General features: G+C 45.4%; 1 protein-coding gene across 1 annotated transcript in view; it reads left to right on the top strand.

Moving 5' to 3' along the window:
* Positions 1-3,562: 3,562 nt before the first annotated feature.
* dnah5l (dynein, axonemal, heavy chain 5 like) overlaps positions 3,563-24,520 on the top strand; it is a 504,419-nt gene continuing 483,461 nt past the window's right edge. The window contains exon 1 of the mRNA XM_041183960.1: positions 3,563-3,710. Coding sequence (XP_041039894.1) covers positions 3,563-3,710 — 148 coding nt within the window. The remainder of the gene's footprint in view (positions 3,711-24,520) is intronic.

Below are 24,520 nucleotides of genomic sequence, written 5' to 3'. Positions count from 1 at the left end.
TTTGCTTGGCTTAATGAATTAGATAAAACATAATAATTTAGTGGCCATAGAGAAACCCTGTCATCACAATGGCATGATATTTTGAGATCGTATATAATGATTCCCTCTTTGTTTACAAATTATCATTCCAAATTAGGCTGGATTTCATGTCTGCCTCAAAGTTAACAATTCACATTTAGTTAGCACCTTTAATCTAGTAAAACATTCCCAGGCGTATTGCAGGAGTGTTATCAAAGAAAATTTGACACCGAGCCACATAATGAGATGTTACCAAAAGCTTGGTCAAAGTGGTAGGCTTTAAGGAATGTCTTAAAGAAGGAGAGGTAGGTAGAGAGGCAGAGAGATTTAGAGAGGGAATTCCAGGGCCCCACTAGTCACAGTCTTCAATGGTAAAACAATGAAAACCGGGGATGTGCAAGAGGCCAGAATTGGAACAGTGCAGTGATCTCAGAGGGTTATAGGACTATAGGAGGGTACAGAGATAGGGAGAGGCAAGGTCATGGAGAGATTTGAAAGCAAGACTGAGAATTTTAAAATAGAGGCAATGCTGAAACAGGAGCTAATGTAAGTCAGCAGTGGTAGTGAGTAAATGGGACTTGGTACGAATTAGGATATGGGCAGCAGTTTTGGATGAGCTCAAGTTTATGGAAGGTGCAAAGTGGGAGGGCAGCCAAAAATGCATTCAAATTGTTGAGTCCAGAGGTACCAAAGTTGGGTGAGGGTTTTAGCAGCAGATGAACTGAGACAGGATCAGAGACGGGCAATGTTCAGGAGATGCAAATAGGTGGTGTTGGTGATGGAGAGGATATAAGGTAAGAAGCTCAGCTGAGGCCCAAATAGGGTATCAAGGTTGCGAAAGGTATGGTTGACTTCCAGACAGTGGCTAGGGAGAGGGGTGAAGCCGATGGCAGGGGAACACATTTTGTGATAATGACTTTAATTGGAGGAAATTTCTGCTCATCCGATACTGGAAGTCAGATAAGAAACACGACAAATCAAAGGCAATGGAGAGGTCAGACTGTAGTCTTTTCTTGGTTAATCTGTAAAACATAAGAAACTAATGTTATCTTTTGTCATTTAAAATAATAGGTTTATTACCCAAGAGTTCTAGAGGTGCATTTTATGAGGTGACCGAAAAACCTGTGGTCAGCCTGCTCACTCGAAACCTGACTGCCCCACAGTGATATTACACTGGGGGCAGCCTTAATTGAGTCAGAATGACAATGGAAAGTGGGGGAAGGTTTCTCCTATACCCTCCACCCTTCAAGGCAAAAGATATAAGTGCTCCCATGTGTACCTCATAAGGGAGTTATCGACAAAGTAAAAATTAAATAAAATGCCAGATCTTCTGGGGTTCTGGATTCAATTTTGGCTTGGATCCACTAGGTAAGAACTGACCACTGCCACCAGGTAAGTCTCACCACCAGCTTCGATTGGAGAGTTGCAACAGATAATCGAGTGAATAAAAAACATCAAAGCTTGCGGCCCCAATGGTATTCCAGCTGAGGTCCTCATAGCTGGTGGGTTTTTGTGCCCATCAAAACTCCATGTGCTGATCCTTCAGATCTGGTGGGAAAAATAACTCCACTACACCCCTCCCCACCCCCTACTACCACCAGCAAAACTTCAGGAATGCAACAATTGTAACTATCTTCAAGAAAGGATGTAAGTCACACTGTGGAAACTATTGGGGTGTTTTCCTCTAGCCCCTAACAGGGAAAATCCTGACATAAATTCTCCTGAATTGCCTACTTCCTGTGGCTAAGGAAATCCTCCCAAAGACACAGTGTGGCTTTAGACCTTCCAGAGGAACCTCTGGCGTGGTCTTTGGTGCCAGACAAATCCAAGGAAAAATGCTGAGAACAACACCAGGAGATCTTCATTGCATTCATTGACCTGTCCATAGCAATTTGACTCAGTAGATTGCTAGGCTCTGTTGATTGTGCTCTAAAGATTTGGATGCCCAGGAAACTTCATCCCAATCCTGCAATTGGTTCATGATGATATGACTGCAACTGTCTTGAGTGAGAGATCTGAAACGGTCGCCTTCAAAATCTGGACTGGGGTCATGCAAGGCTGTGTGACATCCCCATACTATTTACAATCTACCTGACAGTGGTTAGTCACCTCACCAAAGATCAACTGCCCTCTGGTGTCTGAATTAAATACCACCCAGATAGAAAATTTTTTAACCTTAATTGCCTCCGTCTCAAAACTAAACTGACCCTCATAGGCATTCATGGTCTACAGTTTGCAGATGACAATGCCATTGCCCGTTCTAGGCCAGATTTGTAAGCCATTCTCGATCTCTTCAATTCAGCACACAAGAAACTCGGCCTGTCCTTGAATGTTTCCAAAACAAAGCTCATATATTAACCCACATCTGGTCAGCCAAATATTTTACCTCCCATATATGTTGAAGGAGCAACTCTGGAATGTGTTGAGCACTTCCTGTACCTTGGCAGCCACCTCTCTCAAAAGGCCACTATTGACAAGGAGATCCAACACTAGATCAGCTGCACCAACTCAAATTCGACAAATTACAGCAACCAGACTTCCGTAAGTCAACAAAAGTCTGAGTGTACAGACATGACAATGGTGGGTGTGGCTTGATTTTAGACTTTAAACTAGCATATAAAAAAATGAGGGAACTCTGCATTGAATTTATTTGCGTTAAAGCGCTGCTGTCTTTTGTATGGGTTAGGTCGATTTTGGGTGAATTGTGCCAACAAAACCAATGCAACCAAGAGGAAACTCTACCCATGGTTATGTTTAAAGAGGGCTGGTGCTTTCAAGGCCACGCAGTCTAATTGTGATAACAAAATACAGCCTCAAGTCAGGGTTTAACTGCTGTTTATGGGAGGGAACTTTACAAATTGGAGCCTGCTTGTAAATTTGTAGCTTCAAGTAAAATTAAAACACGTGAAATTATATTTTTTTCCATAATACTTGTTGCACTTTGAGGTGTGATGGATCCTGCCAGTACTTGGTTAGATAAATTGATTGGGATTAAGGGTATAAATGGGGAACACTGAATTATGTACTTAACTTTTCAGTTCGTACTTGGGTCTTAAGTAAAGGTGAATATAATTATAGCTTAGCATAAATGTCAGATTTAGACTCAGCGGGAGTAAAATACAAACAGATTTAATTATACCTCTTCGCTGTGTAGTGGAGACTCAGCACAATGATCGTTGCTGTGATACTAAAGCAGAGCTTTCCCATTGCAGCGCGTCCTGTTCCAGACTTGCCAGTTCCTAAGCAACTGTTTCCACAAGCTCTGTTTCCGGATTTTTCTTTCAGGAGCTCACTCTAATGTCCAATACCTGAGAACAACCCCTTTCTTTCTCGCAATAAAGAAAAATAATCATTTTTTTGTTTTTGTTTTAATTGGCTCCTTTCCTGTCAGGTTATCCGGATACGAAGTTTATGTTGCGACGATTTCGAAGGTTCATAGGCAGTGAAGAAGTGTGACCTAATGGACGCAGCGAGTGAGTTGGCTGCAGTCTAAAAGTAAGTTTCTCTTCAGGCTCGTCTTCGACTTCTACCGCCGCAGCGAGCAATGGCTGAGGATGGGGAAGGTGCTGGGGACAGGATTCAGCCCCCAGAGGACAGGACAGGAGATAACGAGTTGAATAAACCGCCATCACCTAAGCCTGACAGCGAACTCTCACCTCCGCTCATCTCTATCAGCACCAGTGATGGTAAAGGTGAGTTCAGGCTTATTACCAATTGTTAATGGCGACAGAGTTAACAAGATAACGAACTTCATCCTGTGACTCAAGCAAACCAAGGCTGGACTAACAATACAAGAGGAATCAGGGATCAGTGTTCGCTGATGTTCAGTTTAGGTTCTGCCAGGGCCACTCAGCTCCTGACCTCATTATAACCTTAGTTCAAACATGGGCAAAAGAAATGGATTCATGAGGTGAGAGTACTTGAGGTGATATCAAGGCAGCTTTTGACAGAGTGCAGCATCAAGGAGCCCTAACAAAACTGGAGTCATGGGGATCAGGGGGAAAACTCTCTGCTGGTTGGACTCATACCTAGCACAAAGGAAGATGGTTATGGTTGTTGGAGGTCAGTCATGTCAGTTCCAGAACATCACTGCAGGAGTTCCTCAGGGTAGTGTCCTTGGCCCAAACATCTTCAGCTGCTTTATCAATGACTTTTCCTCCATCATAAGGTCAGAAGTGGATGTTCACTGATGATTGTGCAATATTCAATACTATTTGTGACTCCTCAGATACTGAAGCAATCCATGTCCAAACGTAGCAAGACCTGGACAATATCCAGGCTTGGGCTGACAAGTGGCAAGTAACATTCATGCCACACAAGTGCCAGGCAATGAGCATCTCCAACAAGAGAGAATCTAACTATCACTCTTGATGTTCAATGGCATTAGCAATGCTGGATCTCCCACTTTTAACATCCTGGGGGGGGATTACCATTGACTAGAAACTGAACTGGACTAGCCATGTAAATACTGTGGCTACAAGAGCAGGTCAGAGGCTAGGAATCCTATGGCGAGTAACTCACCTCCTTACTCCCAAAGCATGTCCACCTGTTGCATAAGGCAACAGGTCAGGAGTGTGATGGAATATTCTCTACTTGTCTGGATGCGTGAAGCTCCAACAACACTCAAGGAGCTTGACACCATCCAGGACAAAGCACCCCACTTATTTGGCACCCCATCCACAAACACCCACTCCCTCCACCACCAATGCACATAGCAGCAGTGTGTACCATCTGCAAGATGCACTGCAGCAACTCACCAAGGCTCCTTCCACAGCAACTTCCAAACCCACAACTACTACCATCTAGAAGGACAAGGGCAGCAAATAGATGGGACTATCACCACCTGGAAGTTTCCCTCCAAATCACGCACCATCCTGACTTGGAAATATATCACCATTCCTTCACTGTCGCTAGTCAATACCTGGAACTCCCTCCCTAACAGCACTTTGGGCGTACCTGCACCACGTGGACTGAGTGGTTCAAGAAGGCAGCTCACTACCACCTTCTGAAAGGAATTGGGGATAGGCAATAAATGCTGGTCTGGCCAGCAATGCCCACATCCCATGAAAGAACGAAAAAATGTTAATCAGGAGAGTTCAGATGGTTCCAACTGTCTTACCAGGATAGTTACCCAGGGATAGTTAGAAGAATTAAAACACTTCTAACTCCATGGTAACTATAGTGCTGATTGCCCTGACCCCCCACAGGACCCACTGATTATCCCCCACCCCTCCCAACTAGCACCCCCCCCCGAACCCTCAACTGCACTGCAACACCCTCAACTAAGCACACACTCCGCTGACTACCTTCCCGACCCTGCAACTACCCCATACCTGTCCTGACTATTAGACCATAAGAGCAGAAATTAGGCCATTCGGCCCATCGTGTTTGCTCTGCCATTCAATCATGGCTGATAAGTTTCTCAACCCCATTCTTCCGCCTTCTCCCTGTAACCTTTGATCCCCTTACCAATCAAGAATCTATTTATCTCGGTTTTAAATACACTCAATGACCTGGCCTCCACAGCTTTCTGTGGCAATGAATTCCATAGATTCACCACTCTGGCTAAGGAAGTTTCTTCTCATCTCTGTTCTAAAAGGTCTTCCCTTTACTCTGAGGCTGTGTCCTCGGGTCCTAGTCTCTCCTAGTAATGGAAGCATCTTCCCCACGTCCACTCTATCCAGGCCTTTCAGTATTCTGTAAGTTTCAATCAGATCTCCCCCTCATCCTTCTAAACTCCATCGGGTATCGACCCAGAGTCCTCAAACGTTCCTCATATGTTAAGCCTTTCATTCCTGGGATCGTTTTCGTGAACCTCCTCTGGACCCTCTCCAGGGCCAGCACATTCTTCCTGAGATACGGGGCCCAAAATTGCTCACAATATTCTAAATGTGGTCTGATCAGAGCCTTATAAAGCCTCATCCCTGCTTTTATATTCTAGTCCTCTCGAAATAAATGCCAACATTGCATTTGCCTTCCTAACTACTGCGTCAACCTGCAAGTTAACCTTAAGAGAATCCTGGACTAGGACTCCCAAGTTCCTTTGCACTCCAGATTTCAGAATTCTCTCCCCATTTAGAAAATAGTTTATGCCTCTATTCTTTCTACCAAAGTGCATGACCTCACACTTGCCCTTTTCCCATCCCCCAACTACTTCCTGACTCCCCCCGCGCTGACCACCCAACCCCCCCACCACTGTCAACCTGACCTCCCAACCTGAACATCCAACCTCCTGACCATTCAACTCCCCTCCCCCATGACCACCCCACTCTCCAACACCCACCCCCCTACCCAAACACCCTTCACCCTTACTCACTTACCATAGACACTTACTTTCTCCCTGGCTTCTCAAAGTGGCTGGGACTTTTAAACTTATCTGCTTTATGGCAGCTAGTGTTGTAAAAAAGGGGACATGTTTGGTTTCCTTTCTTCAGACTCTGCAGCACTTGACTGTGGGAATCTGCTGCACTGCAATTTTTTAACCTGGCCTGAGTCGGAAGGTCATGCGAGAAAGGTTCAGTTGCATTCCAGTGTTAGCAAAAAAGGAGCAGAGTAGCAATATGACTGTGATTGTCACTCCTCAGAAGTTCTTGCCCTTGCTGTCAAAGCACTCATCAGGATAGATGCAAGAATACCAAATATCAAAAGGAACAGGAATTTATGCTTCAGGAGAAAGGGTGCTGATTGGTTTGCAAGTGTTTCTGATTGGTAGAGTATTGCACTGGAGAATGCACCACGGAACAATTATCCCCAAAGCTTTTGTTTAAATTCAAATAAGACAAGTCGACTCTGGTTGAGGCATTACCATGGGGAATGTACCAGGGAACGTTTGGCCCCATGCCTTTGTTTAATTGAAAGGGGTGTAATGCCTGAACATGTTCTTGCTGCTTGGAGAACCATATTGTAAGCCTGACTGATTATCTTAAATTGGTTGTTAGTGTTATTCTTAGCACAATCAGATGTGCTCAGTAAGTGTTTTCTAATTGCGCAATCACATCTAATTTTGCAGGCACAGGCTGATTGAGTATGGTCAGTACTCTGCCTCTTGCGAGCAGTTGAAGGGACCTGCTGTTTGATACGATCCATGTTGGGACGTACGGCCTACATACCTGACAACACACAGCACTGAAATTCATATAGGCCACATTACTCATTTGTGTGGTAGACAGAATTTCTATTTGGCTTGTCGTCAGCATCCTGGTTAGTGGAGAATACCACTTGTGTTGCTGCTGTATAATAGCAGCATGAAACAGCTAACTTCACCTAATGCTCAAATTTTTGGGACTTCTTACCCTTCCAGGGCAATTTGAGGTAGACTGGGCACTTTTCAGGGCCGGAAGTGACAGCCTTTGGGCCATTCATGAGTTTGCATGATATACAGCAAGCAATGATCTGGGTAGTGTTATGACCGGGTGAGGAATGAGTTGGCTCCCCTATTATTCAGCCCCCATGGTTGGTAGCAACAAAGGTTTTTAAAAAATTATTTTCCCTGTAGATACGTTTTCTAGTCCAAATGTATTTCCTCCTTACTAAGGAGCCAATGAAACCAGATTCTTGAGTCAAAGAAAGAACAGTTTATTAGTTGCTAAAACCCGAGAAAAATAATAAAAGATGGGACCACACACACACACAGATATCAGAAGTAATAAAGTTAGAGTTCAAAATGAAGGTTAAAAGATTATACGAATAAGTCCTTTCCTTGCTTGTGAAATGTAGATTGTGGAATATTGCAACTATTGAAATTAGGTGGTTTCTGGTAGAATTCTGGAGTTGGCTTTGTTCAGGTCTGCACTCTGTTGAAGACCCTCTGGCTTGATTCAGGTCTATACTTTGATGAAGTTCCTCTGGCTTGATTGAGATCTAAACTTTGTTGAAGACACACTTTTTGCGTCCAGAGAGAGAGATCTTTCCTGCTCTTTTTTCAGTAGAATTCTTAAATGGCTGTTATGTTTCTTTTCTACCTGCTTGTCCCCTGTTCTCTGTTTGTCAGAGCCAGTTTTAAAATCATTTCTGTATATTCCCTGAAGGGAATTCAATTAGATTGTCTTGCATCCATTGTTGTAGTAATCCCAGTTTTTTGATCTTTCATCTCAGAACCCTTTTGACACATTTTTGATGTATAAATCAGAAGAGATGGGGTCATTTCGTCCACCACTGGGTGTTTTGAATGCCTGATGAGTATCTGATCAAAGTCCAGCATTTTGCATCTTTAATGCATTCTTTGCATGAATGTCCCTGTTTGAAGTGGGTCTTGACATCAATCCCATCCGCCATCTGTGCCCCCCCACCCGCCTCCCCTGCCAGGTGTGAAATTCCATGCAACATCTCAAAGCAGGTCTGCAGTGCAATTTATATTGTCTTTCCAGAGAGGTGGTCAACTTTGCAGTATTAGACATTAGGTGACTGCTGGTATCGATCTCTGTTCAGTATCTTTTTTTGTATTTTTTTTAAAAACAGGTCTTCTTTAAACAGTTTAATATGTCTGTGGTTAGCTGGTGAAGTTGTAGGTAGCTCTCACTCTGTCAGTCTGTCGTCATAACAGTTGCTATTATCCTATGGTATAGGTTTGATGCACCCTATTTCGGCATCAAGTTTGCACAGTGAGCTATAGGAATCCCATTGCACATATTGACCGTGAAGGTGGGCTTGCGATGGACAGTAGTAGAGAACCATTGGTGGATTTTTCAACTAGAGAATCAGATTATAAAATGTCTAGAGATAGAAAATATAATCAACATCCTGGGGATTATCATTGACAAGAAACTGAATTGGACTATCCATATAAACGCTGTAGCTACAAGAGTAGATCAGATGCTAAGAATCCTGCGGCGAGTAACTCACCTCCTGACTCCCCAAAGCCTGTCCATCATCTATAAGGCACATGTCAGATGTGTGATGGAATGCTCCCCACTTGTCTGGATGAGTGCAGCTCCCACAACACACAATACCACCCAAGACAAAACAGCCCACTTGATTGGCACCCCATCCACAAACATTCAGTCCCTTCACCGCCGATGCACAGTGGCAGCAGTGTATACCATCTACAAGATGCATTGCAGGAACTCACCAAGCTTTCTTACTCTGCACCTTCCAAACCCATGATTGCTACCATCTAGAAGGACAAGGGCAGCAGACACATGGGAACACCACCACCTGGCAGTTCCCCTCCAAGCCACACACCATCCTGATTTGGAAATATATCACTGTTCCTTCACTGTAACTGGGTCAAAATACGGGAACTCCCTTCCTAACAGCACTGTAGGTGTACCTACACCACATGGACTGCAGTAGTTCAAGAAGGCAGCTCATCACCATCTTCTCAAGGGCAATTAGGGATGGGCAATAAATGCTGGCCTAGCCAGTCACGCCCACATCCCTTGAACGAATAGAAAAATATAAGTAGGCAGCCTGAATTTCTATTACTGTAAGAATGTCAGGGTAGAGCTTCTGCTTGTAATAGCAATGAAAGTACTAGAAGTGCGTAATTTTAAACTTAAGAGACTTAGTCCCAAAACCACTTGCGTTCATGTTTTCCACAATCTTTTACACTGATTTAAGATTCAACTTGTCTGGATTAGGCATGGGTCACAAAACTAGCCACAGCTCCAGGCCAAGATTGCAAAACCGCACTGCTTAAGCAAGGCTCTTCAAATAGTACTCATTTCCTTAGGTACAAAGGCACTAGTTAAACATTTATTTAAAAGATCCATATCAAAAAAAGACTTAATTAAAAAACTAACTAACGTACACCAATTAAATGTTTAAATCGTCCAGTACAGCTGTTTTAACTCATTTTCTGTGATTAAATAATCTTACTCAGGTTACTTATAGATAGACCAACCTTAACCTGCATTTTTGTGGATGTGCAATATATGAACTTTCAGATGGTCTTTTGATAAAGTCACAGATCAGGGTGTGTGGAGTCAGGGGACAGGTACATAATGGAATGATTGATTGATACAAGCTAGAAAGCAAAGGATTGGAGTCAAACTGGCAGAGAGTAGGAAGTGGTGATTTGAAGGGATCCATATTTGGACCAATGTTGTCCACCATATGTATAAGATTTACAGTCATAAATTGGAAGTACTGGAAATTTGCTGACATTACCAAATTATGGGTGTATACTTAGTAATGTAGGGGACTAGACCAAAATATAGGAAAACATAAACATACTTAGAGTGTCAAATTGATATCAATATAGTAAAGCCTAAGGTGGTTCATTTTGGTAGGAATAATAAGGAGACCACTTACATCTTGTAAGGTAAGAAACTAAGTGGTGATGATTCTGTTGGGGCAGAATAGCAGGAATGTTTAAGAACTTTTGATCCAGTCACTTCATCCCGATTAATATAAATAAACAGGTTTGGTATTTTTTTTCTTACAGGTGAATTTTATAATAACTAACTTTCAAAATCTAAACATTAACTCAGCATCCCCCCAGACATTAACTAAATGTTCTTCACATCATGGACATTTAAAATGATCCATAGCAGGGTTGTGTGTGGTGAGATTTCTTGTGATTTTACCCACAGGTAGGCAGAGGTTTGGAGTATGGTTACCCATATTTACTGGAAACCTAGGGCTGGATGTTCCTGTTCAGCAGTAACCCCATTTGAGCTGTGTTAACTAAACTTGGTATCTGCCCCAGCACCCAGATGTTAACTTTCAAAAGGGAATTACATATAACATTTTTTAATGGGATGTGGGTGTCATTGGCAAGGCTAGCATTTGTTGCCCATCCCTAATTGCCCCAGAACTGAGTGGTTTGCACCATTTTCAAGAGCAGTTAAGAGTCAACCACATTGCTCTAAGTCTGGAGTCACATATAGGACCAGGTAATGACAGTAGATTTCCTGCCCTAAAGGGGCATTAGTGAATCAGATGGTTTTTAAAGACAATTGATGATAATTATCATGCTCACCATTACTGAGGCTAGCTTTATGTTCCAAATGTATTAATTGTGGGATTTGAACCTGTGTCTCCAGAGCATTAGCCTGGGCCTCAGGATTACTAGTCCATTGACATTACCACTACACTGTCATCTCCCCCACTGGTAAAATACTTGTAAAAGAGACATTTTGAAGGTTATTGGGAAGAGTGGAAGAGGGGGATCAATTGGAGACTTCCTTTAAAGAGGTGGCATAGACACCACGAGATAAATGGGTAAGCCAGATCTGCTAGAGCTACATCCTTTCAGGACATGTTAAATTATAGTGGAATTGGGTGCTGGCAGAAAAAAAAACTGTCCCCAAAGGGATGCAAGTATATAAATGGTAGGGTAATGAGGGCCAACATTTCTGTTCCACAAATGCTGGGGCAGAATTTTCCGGTTGGTGTGTGGGGGCGGTCCCCGCACGTCCGTGTGTAAAATGACGCGTTGTGACGTTGAGCAAGGGTCCCAATGTCATTGCGCACCTTCCCAATATTTTGTTGGGTGGGCAAGCGATAAACTCTAATGCGTGCCCGCCATTAATTAACGAGCCACTTAAGGCCCTTGACTCACGGATCAATGCTGATTTTTTGGCACCTGTGCAATCTTCGGGTCAGCGCATGGGCACAACAGGCAGGTGGGTAGGACACATTTGTATAAACCTTATCCACGGGCAGGATAATAGGGCTCACTGGGGTCGCGTTGTGCACTGTTAAGCATTTATTTTTCAAAGTTATTGAAACTTGCCTGTGTGATCTGTAGTACTTCAAAACACATACTAGCTGCTTTGTCTGGACCCTTAACCTTCAGGTCAGCACACTACAGTGAATAATCTTTTCTGGGCCTGCAGGTTTCAGGAAGCCTTCCCTTAGCCTGGGAATGGGAGCTGACCTGTCCATTGGAGGCAGCTCCTCTGAGGAGGAAGGGAGGTCTAGAAGGGGGCAGAGTCTAGGAGCGCACATTCAGCCTCCAGGGGAGCCACCTTTGGGAGGTCAGGCATAGGCACAAGGGGCACAGGGCTAAGAGGTGGACCAAGGTGGAAGGGGCCGCAGGTGACACCATTATCCTGCTGCCAGGGTATACCGGTGGTGAAGCAGCTACCTCAATATGTCTGAGGCGCAGTACCGAAGGAGGCTCTGTCTCTCAAGAGAGACAGTAAACTACATTTGTCAGATGATTGGGCCTGAGATCTTCCCTAACTGTGTGGGTGGACACCCCATGCCAGTGGCTCTGAAGGTCACAGCTACCCTCAACTTTTATGCCTCTGGCTCCTTCCAGGGGTTGGTGGGTGATCTTTGCGGTGTCTCCCAATCAGCTGTTCATATTTGTGTCAAGCAGGTCACAGACGCTCTGTTCAGGCGTGCATTGACCGTCATCCACTTCCATTGGGACCAGGCAAGCCAGACACAGCGAGCCAGAGGCTTCGCGGCCTTTCTTGGCTTCCCCCGTGTCCAGGGTGCTATAGACTGCACACATGTGACCATCAAGGCGCCAGCACGTGAGCCCGGTGCTTTCATCAACAGGAAGGGCTTCCACTCCATGAATGTGCAGATAGTGTGTGATCACAGGATGCTGATTCTACAAGTCTGTGCAAGGTACCCTGGTAGCTCCCATGACACCTACATCCTCAGACACTCCCAGTTGCCGGGGCTCTTCAGTACTCCAGACCGGCTGGATGGATGGCTGCTGGGCGACAAGTGCTATCCCCTCAGAAGGTGGCTCATGACGCCTCTCTGCCATCCAAGAACAGAAGCTGAGCAGCGGTACAATAGAAGCCATGCCTCTACAAGGGCTGTGGTGGAGAAAACCATCGGTCTTCTCAAGATGGGCTTCCGATGCCTGGACCTCTCAGGGGGCGCACTCCAGTGTCCCCCAGATCGTGTCTCGGTGATATTGGTTGCATGCTGCGCTCTCCACAATCATGCGCTGGAAAGGGGGAAAGCAGTGGACGATGAAGATACCAACCCAGTGGCTGCGGCTACACATCAATGACTCCAGCAGTGAGTCCGAAGATGAGCATGCACAGGGAAATGCTGAGGGGGTAGACACTGACCCGGGCATACTGCAGGGAGGCAGGGACACCTGGGAGGCTTTAATCCAACAAACCTTCAGTTAGCACACCATGGATGGACCTCCAGGACAAACCTGGGCTCCATACTTGACACCTAAGTGCAAAATCTGTCAGGTTAGGAACAATAACTAAGGGCCTTGTTAATAAAGCTGACTGTCCAAAAAAGCATTCATTACATTTTTGGAAACCACCCTCATGCAGAAGAAAAGAGGCACTCTCAGCCATGGTGACGTATCTGAATTTAATTGTCAAGCAAACAAACTTATGCAAAAAAAAAGACAATAGTGTCACAAATCAGAACAAATCATTGGGACCTCATCCCGGGCCAACACAAAAGCACCAGTAAAAAACCTGTGGTGTGCCTAAGGTGCCTTATGTTTTCATTTCTGGGTGCTGCATCTTGGTGCTGACCCATCGCTCGGAGTGGCATCTGAGACAGCCTGCTGACTCTGCTGTCCTGTTGGCCTCCATGACCCTGGCGGTCGTCCTCTGGCCCATGGAGCCTCTGCTGGCCCCACCTGGGAAGGAGCTGCCAGTTCCACAGCTGGCATCTCCCCAGTCATTGCAGCCTCATCGGATGCTCCGGTCACTGGGAGAGGGACGGAGAAGCTGTCGCCCTCATCTGGAGCTGCCTGAGAGGTGCCCGCAGAGACAACAGGCAGCTGCTGTGCCGATGTGAGGTTGCTTCCGAACTCCCTGCTCACCCTGGATGGATGGACACCGAGCTGGGAAACTTGATGTCCAGACCATCTCCCACACAGGCAATGCCCAGCTGAGGTCAATGCCGATGTGAGGGCTTGCTGGTCCGAACGCATCCCAGGAAGCCCTGATTGGTCTCCTGGAGGAGCCTCTCCATGAGAGTCAACACTTTCTCTATGGAGGACGCATGGCGCTTAGACATGTGGCTTATTGCTTCAGCGATCATCTGCATAGACCCCTCCACCACGGAGACCAAGCCAAGCATAGCCTCATGTATCTCCCCCAGATGCTCCCGCACACCCGGCTGCATTTCCTGCCCCTGCTACATTGTGGATGACTCCAGAGGTGCATCATCAGGCACCGACTGAGCATGTGCCTTGTCCCCTGAAGACCTGTGACTGCTGGCGCCATGGACACTCACTGTCTCTGCCAGCTCCTCCAGCGACTGTGAAGTGCCCTCACCACTGTGCTCCAGGACGCTAGCCAATGTTCTAATTCCCACCAAAGTGTTTGTATTTGTGCTGGTGCCTACCTGACAGAGATGGCATGACACTGGTGAGACTTCAGGCCCCTAAGGTGTGAGGGAGGCCTCTGCTGCTGCTCCTCCCGGCCCTCCTCCGCTGATGCTGAAAGGAAGAATAAGGACAGTGGATCAGTTAACATGGAGATAATGACAAAGTGCATCCCCGTCCCCTGGATCAATATGCACTCGTCCTTCCATAAGCAATGGCCAAGCCATGATGCAAAATTAAATCAATTAACACTCAGCACTGTTATGGCTGTTGGGAGAACAATGCTGACCTCACTGTTGGGCATAAATACACCAACACCAGTGGACTTGGGTGCATGGCACCTCTCCAAATCCAGGCCCTCCTGCTCGAACCGGCTAAGAATGGCAATCTGTGCCTGCCCGATGCCAGTCCTCGCATGCTCTGCTGCATTATGAGCATTCTTCTCCTGAAAATGAGAGACAAGCATTGAGTAGTGCAACTTGCACATGGACTTGCTTTGCACACAGCCCACCCCAACAAGAGTGGGACATATCAGAGCTCCAGTGCCTCCTCACCTCACTGCTGCCAAACACTCACACAAAGATGCAAGGCCTGTTCCCCACCCCCCACTCCCCCCTTGGACACATGCTGCCTACATCACATTAGGCACCACACGGTATATCCTTCCATAGCAAGGAGGCGCAAGCACGTGGAGTGCAGAGGGCAGCAGATGGTTTGTTGCCACGCCACCTTGAAGCTCCCCTCCCAGCATGTCATCACCCTGACTTGGACATGTCCTGCAGTTCAAACACAGCACCGAGGTGCAGCTCATCCAAGTTGCCCCCAGACCAATCATGTGTGACTCAGTGTAACACATGCTGCGGGTGCAGAACCCATCTCTTCATCACCCTCTCAGGCTGACCTCAGCATGAACAATATCTGCTGGCTCACCCAGCAAAGGACACATGCTATCAATGATCCAATGCAGTCAATACTCTCTGATTTGGTGGGGTGGGGGAGGCAGCAGGGAGGAAAGCCAATCTGCTGGGTTAAATGACCAATGTTAACATTGTCCTCACCCTGCCAGAGTGCATCAACTTGTTGAAGCACTTGCGACACTGGATCCAGGTGCAGGAGCTCACCACCTCCGCCACTTCCTCCCAGGCACGTTTCGTCATGTGGGGGGCCTCCTCCTCCCATCCTGGGGAACCAGCACCTCCTGTCGTGCTGCCACCTCCTCGAGGAGGGCAGCAAGACAGTCATCCAAAAAATGAGGGGAACACTGGTGCCCTGCCTTACCCTCCAGCCTGGCCTACCCCGAAGAGCTACCCTCCGGCCTGGCCTACCCTGAAGGGCTACCCTCCGGCCTGGCCTACCCCAAAGGGCTACCCTCTGGCCAGCGCCAAAGGGCTACCCTCCGGCATGCCCTGCCCCAATGGCCTACCCTCCGGACTTGCATGAACTTCATTGCCCCTCTGCACAGCCCTTCGTCCAGCCATTGTGAGCAGCCTTTCTGAAGCTGCCAGGACCTTCCTTTACACAGGCCACCAGGTCACCATTGGATCCAGTGGCCTGAGCGTTCCTGCCCACTCCTGCTATGCACGGAAGTCGTAAAGTACGCTGGGTGGACCTTAATTGGCCCGCCCCGTAAAATGGTGGCACGGACCCGATTGCGAGCAGTGATTGAGTCCACTTCTGCCCATGCCTGCTCCCTCTCTGCCTCCCTCCCAACCAGAAAATTCAGCTCCTGAAATTTACACCAGAATTGTATCTGAGCCTCATGAAACAAAGGTATCGCTATTTCACTTTGAAAATCATAGTAAATTTGACAAATTTATTAGAGTTTTTTGACGATGTAACTAATGCATAAAGGGGAACCAATGGATGCAGCATACCTGGATTTCCAAAAGGCATTCGATAAGATGCCACACCAAAGATTAATATGCAAGATAAGGGATCATGATGTATGGGGTAATATAATAGCATTGATAGAGGGTTGGTTAACAGACAGGAAGCAAAGAGTAGGCAAAAATGGAGCATTTTTAAGATGGCAGGCAGTGACTAGTGGAGTGCTGTAAAGATCAGTGCTGGGGCTTCAGCTATTTACAATCTATATCAATGACTTAGACAAAGAGACAGAGAGCCTATCTAAGTTTGCTGATGATGCAAAGCTAGGTGAAAAAGTAAGCTGTGAGGAGGACACAGAGAGGTCACAAAGAGGAACAGACAAGTCAAGTGAGTGGGCACCAAGGTGGCAGATGGAGTATAATGTGGGAAGTATGAGGTTATTCATTCTGGTCGTAAGAATAGAAAGGCAGAATATTTTTTTAAAGGCGTTAAACTTGTAAATACTGATGTCCAGAGACACTTGGGTGTGCTCGTACAAGAAAGTAACAGAAAGTTAAAATGCAGGTATTGCAAACATTTAGGAAGACAATGGCAAGTTGGATTTTATTGCAAAGGGATTGGAGCACAGGAAGCCTTGCTACAATTGTACAGGGCTTTAGTGAGACAACACCAGGAGTACTGTATGCAGTTTTTGGTCTCTTCTATTCAAGGAAGGTTATGTTTGAAGTAACTCTTTTGAGTACAAACCCGTTCCCATCTGTTTCAGATGAAGTTACATTGTTTCATAGTTTGCCATTGTGAGATTTGAACTCTTGATCTTAGGGTTACAAACCCAGTACCATAACCACTTGGCAGATTGGCCCCTGTGATGAAAGGTTTGAACTGTGATGACAGGCTGAGTAAATTGGGCCTACTCTCTCTGAAGTTTAGAAGAATGAGAGGTGATTTCATTGAAACATACAAGATTCTGAAGGGGCTTGGCAGGATAGACACTGAGGTTGTTTCCGCTGGCTGGGGAATCTGGAACACAGTGAAACAGTCTCAGCATAAGGGATCAATCATTAAGGACTGTGATGAGAGGAAATTTCTTCACTCAAATGGTTGTGAATCTTTGGAACTCCTTGCTCGAGAGGGTTGTGGATGCACCATTGTTGACTGCATTTAAGGCAAGGATAGACAGATGTTTGGTCTCTCAGGGAATCGGGAAATATGGGGAGCAGATGGATAAGTGGAGTCAAAGCCCAAGATCAGCCATGATTGTATTGAATAATGAAGCAGGCTCGATATGATCTACTCCCATTCCTATTTCTTGTGTTCTTGTGTTCTTGTGTTCAAGGCTTCTGATTCCTATGTTATGACTCCCATAGAGACCAATAACATTTTAAAAAATTAATAACTTACAGTGACAGGCTAAAGGAATCACACAGCAAGATTTCAAGTCTTAATTTTTTTTGTAACAAATAAGTTAAAAGCAACAATGACTAAACAGAATTTTTTTTGTAGGCAACTTAAACTTTAAACTACAGAAAAGATGCCCCATATGACTTTCTTGCCATGGCGATACTTTCCCCTTAAGTAGACACTTTATTCTTCAAGACAAAAACAGAATTACCTGGAAAAACTCAGCAGGTCTGGCAGCATCGGCGGAGAAGAAAAGAGTTGACATTTCGAGTCCTCATGACCCTTCGACAGAACTAGATGAATCCCAGGAAGGGGTGAAATATAAGCTGGTTTAAGGTGGTGAGGGTGCGGGGGTGGGGGGGGGGGGGTTGTTGGGTGGGGGGAGAGAAGTGGAGGGGGGTGGTGTGGTTGTAGGCAAAAGCAGTGATAGAAGCAGATCATCAAAAGATGTCCCAGACAGCAGAACAAAAGAACACATAGGTGTCGAAATTGGTGATATTATCTAAACGAATGTGCTAATTAAGAATGGATGGTAGGGCACTCAAGGTATGGCTCTAGTGGGGGTGGGGGGAGCATAAAAGATTTAAAAATATTTTAAAATAATGGAAATAGGTGGGAAAAAGAAAAATCTATATAATTTATTGGAAAAAAACAAAAGGAAGGGGGAAGAAACAGAAAGGGGGTGGGGATGGAGGAGGGAGGTCAAGACCTAAAGTTGTTGAATTCAATATTCAGTCCAGAAGGCTGTAAAATGCCTAGTCGGAAGATGAGGTGTTGTTCCTCCAGTTTGTGTTGGGCTTCACTGGAACAATACAGCAAGCCAAGGACATTCAAGTGGGCAAGAGAGCAGGGTGGAGTGTTGAAATGGCAAGCGACAGGGAGGTTTGGGTCATTCTTGCGGACAGACCGCAGGTGTTCTGCAAAGCGGTCGCCCAGTTTACGTTTGGTCTCTCCAATGTAGAGGAGACCGCATTGGGAGCAACGAATGCAGTAGACTAAGTTGGGGGAAATGCAAGTGAAATGTTGCTTCACTTGAAAGGAGTGTTTGGGCCCTTGGACGGTGAGGAGAGAGGAAGTGAAGGGGCAGGTGTTACATCTTTTGCGTGGGCATGGGGTGGTGCCATAGGTGGGGGTTGGGGAGTAGGGGGTGATGGAGGAGTGGACCAGGGTGTCCCGGTGGGAACGATCCCTACGGAATGCCGACAGTGGGGGTGAAGGGAAGATGTGTTTGGTAGTGGCATCATGCTGGAGTTGGTGGAAATGGAGTTGGAGGATGATCCTTTGAATGCGGAGGCTGGTGGGGTGATAAGCAACATTTCACTTGCACTTTACAGCCTTCTGGACTGAATATTGAATTCAACAACTTTAGGTCTTGACCTCCCTCCTCCATCCCAACCCCCTTTCTGTTTCTTCCCCCTTCCTTTTGTTTTTTTCCAATAAATTATATAGATTTTTCTTTTTCCCACCTATTTCCATTATTTTAAAATATTTTTAAATCTTTTATGCTCGAAACGTCAACTCTTTTCTTCTCTGCCGATGCTGCCAGACCTGCTGAGTTTTTCAGGTAATTCTGTTTTTGTTTTGGATTTCCAGCATCCGCAGTTTTTTGTTTTTTGTCTTTATTCTTCAAGGATCAATCCAAAGCAATTCACTGCTCCCACTGGCCTGCTTCCTTTTTCCTTTCGTAGCTGGATAAGTTCGAATCGCCAAATTAACTTTCACAGTGAGAGATACGCTTGATATTTCTCCAGATAGGCAAAGGTAGGTGAACCTTCCAGTCTAATTTAAATTCTCATGAGCCTGGTCTCTTTAATCCAATCATGAGGCCTCACCCACATTCTGTATGGTGAACAATTGAACAATAGAAATTAGCTGCCTCTAGCTCTTTGCTCTCTCTCTCTCTCTCAGGTTCTTGCAGACTGGCCCTTTGTCTGTGAAGTTCAGTGACATCTTAAGGAATCCTGTAAGCTGATATTACACTGGCTGGCTATGAACACTTCCCCTCTTAAAGCTCTTCTCCAAGGAACTGTGAATCACATGGGCCTGGTATCCAGGCAGAAATGCAAATTCGCTATCCTCTAGAACCTCAGCTCCCTTCTAGCTTGGAATTAAATAGACAGTTTAAAATATAACCCTTTATAAAACCTGACATTCTTAATACTGCCCTGTGAGACTTGGAGACTAACAGTCAACCCAATATCACCACAGATGCCCTGGCTGTTGTCTACAGGTGTGACTATCTTACATATTCTTCCCATTAAGAGAACCTGCCCCCCCCCCCCTTTAACAACTAAGTCACCCGAACTCGTTTTCAGACAGAATTCAGATGAGGTCACACGACCACCTTCATTCCTCCATTTTACCCTAAATTAAAGAGACAGTCCCAAAACGTAACAATCTTATAAACTTTGCCTTGTAACACCTAGAAGGACTATTTAGCTGCTCTGTGTCATCAGTGCAGGTATGGAGAGTCTGGACCTTTATCCTGATTACAGCCTGAGGAGGCATCCTTAGGGATCTGGCTGGAAATGTCACATGAAATTATATTACGAAAGAGAAGCTAATTGTGAAGGTGAATTCTAGCCATCCCATTTCTGCTTGATCCTGGATCTAGGTGCCCATTGATTAGTAGGATTACAGAACTGATGTTATCAGTTATACCGTGCAGGCCAGAAACCATGGGGCTTCCATCCCCATTCACCAGTATAATTGGGGCATTTTGGTTTGGATCTACACAGCCTACCTAGCCCTATCTCTGCAAATTATCTGATGTCGCACTTTACAATGGGGTCAGTGATGTGACATAGTTGTCATAAGTTTTGTTCTAACTCATTTTTGGTGACATTTTATACACCAGTGGTATTTTGCCTTATTCTCTCTGAACAACTCTGAAGAAAATCTAATCCTTTGTGAATTTTTTTTTCTGAGCAAATTGTAGATGGTGGACAAAATAGAAAGATCTACTTGCTTTTGTATCAAAATGCTTATTACAGCACAACTTGAACACTTGTGCCAAAAATAAAAGCAAGATGTAACTCTAAATGCGTAACTCAGGTAACACAGTGCAACAAAAGCTTATCTGGCAGCATTCTTTTTATTTTTATTTAAGAAAACACAGTTTACTTCCTCTTCAGCCATAGGCAATGTGGTTTTGTGAGGCTTTGGAACAGGCCTAACAAATCTTTGAGGACGTAACTGTATTAGGAGACAAAGAATTACTTTGTTCTTTTTGTAGAAATTGGAAAGATCCTTGTTCAAAGCTGTTAAAGAAAATTACGGCTTGTGAACTGGAAACTGATTTGGTAATAGAAAGCAGAAGCTGATGCTAAATGGGAATTCTTGGTTACAGTAGCTATTGGCGGGCAGCCAATATGAATATGCAGAGGCCCTATTAAGGGCCATTTTACCAGGCTTTCAGCATTTTACCAAGGGCAGCTTGACCCCCTGCTGTGTGGGGAGGCTGCTAGCCAAATGGAGCTGACATCCCAGTGGCAGCATAGATACATGGCAACATGATATTGTTGCTAAAATGGAAACTTGGCTTAAGGAGGGGCAAAAATGGCTGCTCAACATCCCTAGATATGGAGTTGGGGGTGTTGGGGGAGTTGTAGTTTTTTGTCAAGAGGGGAAAATGGGCAGGGAAGCCAGTCTCTGCAGCCCCAGAAGTTTTCTTAGATGTGTTTCCCCTCCATCACTAATAAATTTATGTTTTTAAAAATTATCTTCAGCCTATCTCCAAGTTCTGATCCTGCCCCAGCATGGCCACCATTCCCGGTGATGTTGCTGAGGACCCTGAGCTACTGGCCCTCTTTGGGGAAAGGGGACGGGTGGGGGTGCGAGGCCATCCTGAACAGGAAGTCAACCCCCGCAGCAGTCACCTGATTGGTTGCCACCTGTGAAACTGAGAGGCAACCATGCACGCTGGCCGTCCCCCCCGATCAGGAAAATTCTGCCCATTGTGTTCAAATAGGTTCTCCTAACTCACCTTCGGGAAGAGCAATTGGAGAGGCGGACCTGTGGGAGATACATGGAGCGGGGAGAGAATAAATACAGCCCGGGAGCTTGGTCTACACCACTCATCTTCGGGAAGAGCAGCTGGAGAGATGGACCCGGCCCGCACTGAGTTCGAAAGAAGAGTGAAAAAACAAACTGAAACATCACAGGAAACAAGCAATTTGATTGGCTGGAGAAGAAACTAGCTGTTTGGTGAGTATCTGGTGAGTATCTAGTAAGTGTTAAAGGTATATTCCATTTCTAAGATTTAAAATAATGTAGGAACTGTGCTTTTGGTAAGATTTATTAAGTAGGGCCAAGTAATATAATCTAGAAGTAAACCAAAGTAAAATAAAGTAAACATAAAAGAAGTAAATTGAAGCCATGGCAGGACAGCTTGGTCGTGTGGAATGCATGCCCTGTATTATATGGGAAATTGTGGATGCTCCCGATGTCCTAGATGACCACATGTGCAGGAAGTGTCACCAGCTGCAGAACCTTGAGCTCCGGGTTTCAGAGCTTAAGTGGTGGCTGGAGTCGCTGTGGTGCATCCACAAGGCTGAGAACTGTGTGGATAGCATGTTCAGAGATGTGGTCACGCTGCAGCTTAAGAGTCTGGATGTAGAAAGGGAATGGGTGACCACCAGGCAGTCTAAGAAAATTAGGCAGGTAATGCAGGAGTCCCCTGCGGTCCCGCTTACAAATTGGTTTTCCATTTTGGTAGCTGGTGAGAGCGCTGGCTCTTCAGACGAGTGTAGTCAGAGCCACGTTTGTGGCACCACAGGCAGCTCAGCTGTACTGAGGGGAGGAAGAAGAAAGGAAGAGCTATAGTGATAGGGGATTCATCAGTTAGGGGAACAGACAGACATTTCTGTGGCTGTAGACCTGACTCCAGGCTGGTATATTGCCTCCCTGGTGCCAGGGTCAAGGATGTCACGGAGTGGCTGCAAGATATTCTTCTGGGGTTGGGGGGGGTTGGGGGGGGGGGCGGGGGGGGGTTGGGTGGTGATCAACCAGAGGTTGTGGTCCATGTTGCTACCAGTGACTTAGGTAGGAAAGGGGATGAGGTCCTGAAAGCAGACTTTAGGGAATTAGGAAGGAGATTGAACGCAGGACATCTAAAGCAGTAATCTCAGGATTATTCCCAGTCTCATGGGCAAGTAATTATAGAAATAGGAGAATTGAGTGATTAAACATGTAGCTGAACAGCTGGTGTAAGAGGGAGGGCATCAGATTTATGGGGCATTGGGACCAGTTCTGGGGAGAATGGAACCTGTACAAGCTGGATGATTTACAACTGAACAGGACTAGGATAAATATCCTCACAGGGAAATTTGTTAATGCTGTTTGGGAGGGGGGAGGGGTGGTGGGGAGGTGGGGGTTTAAACTAGATTGGTCAGGAGATGGGAACTTGAGGGCAAAGTCAGAGCAGGGAACAGGAGATGGAGAATTAGTGAGTGACTCTGAAAGACTGAAGCACAGGTTAAAAAGTGTACAGCACAGGAATTTGGCATTATTAAAATGTATATATGTAAATGCAAGGAATAAAGCAAATAAAGCTGATGAGCTGAGGACACACATAAGACACATGGCAACATGATATTGTGCAGACATATTCTGTCCCTCAGAATTCTTTCTAGTAACTTTCCCACCACCGAGGTTAGACTGACTGGCCTATAATTCCCTGGTCGATACCTTCCTCCCTTTTTTTTATAATTGGACAACTTTAACAGTACTCCAGTTCTCTGGCATCTCACCTGTCGCCAGAGAGGATTTGAAAATTACTGCCAGGGGTCCTGATATCTCTTCTCTTGCCTCCCTCAACAGGCTGGGATATATCTCATCCGGGCCTGCAGATTTATCCACTTTTAAGGCCACTAAACATGCTAGTACCTCCTCTCTTTCTATGTTAATTTCCTCTAATATTTCACAGTCCTCCATCCTGATGTCTATATTTGTGTCGTCCTTTTCCATTGTGAAGACTGATGCAAAGTATTCACAGAGGACTGTACCCATGTCTTCTGGGTCCACACATACAGATTACCTCTATGGCCCCTAATTGGCCCTGCTCTTTCCCTAGTTATTCTCTTGCTCTTTATATATTTAAAAAGCCCTTTTGGGTTTTCCTTTATTCTACCCACCAATGCTTTCTCATGCACTGTCTTAGCTTTCCTAATATCCTTTTTAAGCTCCCCACTACACTTTTTATTCTCCTGTAAGGACTCTGCCGTATTGAGCCCTCAGTGTTTGCCATAGGCTCCTCTTTTTTTCTTAATCCTAAGTTTATATTCCTTGACATTCAGGGTTCTCTGCACTTGGTCCCCTCCTTTGTCTTTACGTGAACATATATGCCCTCTACTCTTGCTTTTTCCCCCTTGAATGCCTCCCACTGGTCTGACACAGTTTTATCTGCAAGTAACTGCTCCCAGTCCTTTAGACCAAATCGCATCTCATCTTAGTAAATCCCCAGTTTAAAACTTTTATTCCCAGCTCAACCTTATCTTTTACCATAACTACCCTAAATCTAACAGAGTTATGGTTACTATCTTCAAAATGCTCCCTACCGATGTGCCTTCCACCTGCCCAGGCTCATTTCCGAATATTAGGTCCAGAACTGCCCCCCTCCCTTGTTGGGCTTTCTACGTACTGGCTAAAAAAGTTCTCTTGGATGCAACCTAAGAACTTTGCTTCCTCCCTACCTTGCACACTAAAACTATCCCAGTTAATATTTGGGCATTTAAAATCCCCTACTATTACTGCCCTATTATTCTTACACTTCTCTGAAATTTGATCACAAATTTGATCCTCTATCTCTTCCTGACTGTTTGGAGTCCTATAGTACACACCCAACAGTGTATTTGCCCCTTTTGTGTTTTTTTACTTCTACCCATATGGCTTCATTTGATGATCCTTCTAAGATATCATCCCTCCTCAGTGCTATAATTGATTCCTTGATCAATATTGCAACCCCCCCTCCTCTTTTATCCCCCTCTTTATCTCGTCTGAATATCCTATAACCAGGAATGTTGAGCTGCCAATCCTGCCCTTCTTTTAGCCAAGTCTCGGTCA

Source organism: Carcharodon carcharias, chromosome 3 (assembly GCF_017639515.1).
Source record: "Carcharodon carcharias isolate sCarCar2 chromosome 3, sCarCar2.pri, whole genome shotgun sequence".
Taxonomy (NCBI): domain Eukaryota; kingdom Metazoa; phylum Chordata; class Chondrichthyes; order Lamniformes; family Lamnidae; genus Carcharodon; species Carcharodon carcharias.
The sequence above is the reverse complement of the archived record's forward strand: the minus strand, read 5'-3'. Positions and strand labels throughout refer to the sequence as shown.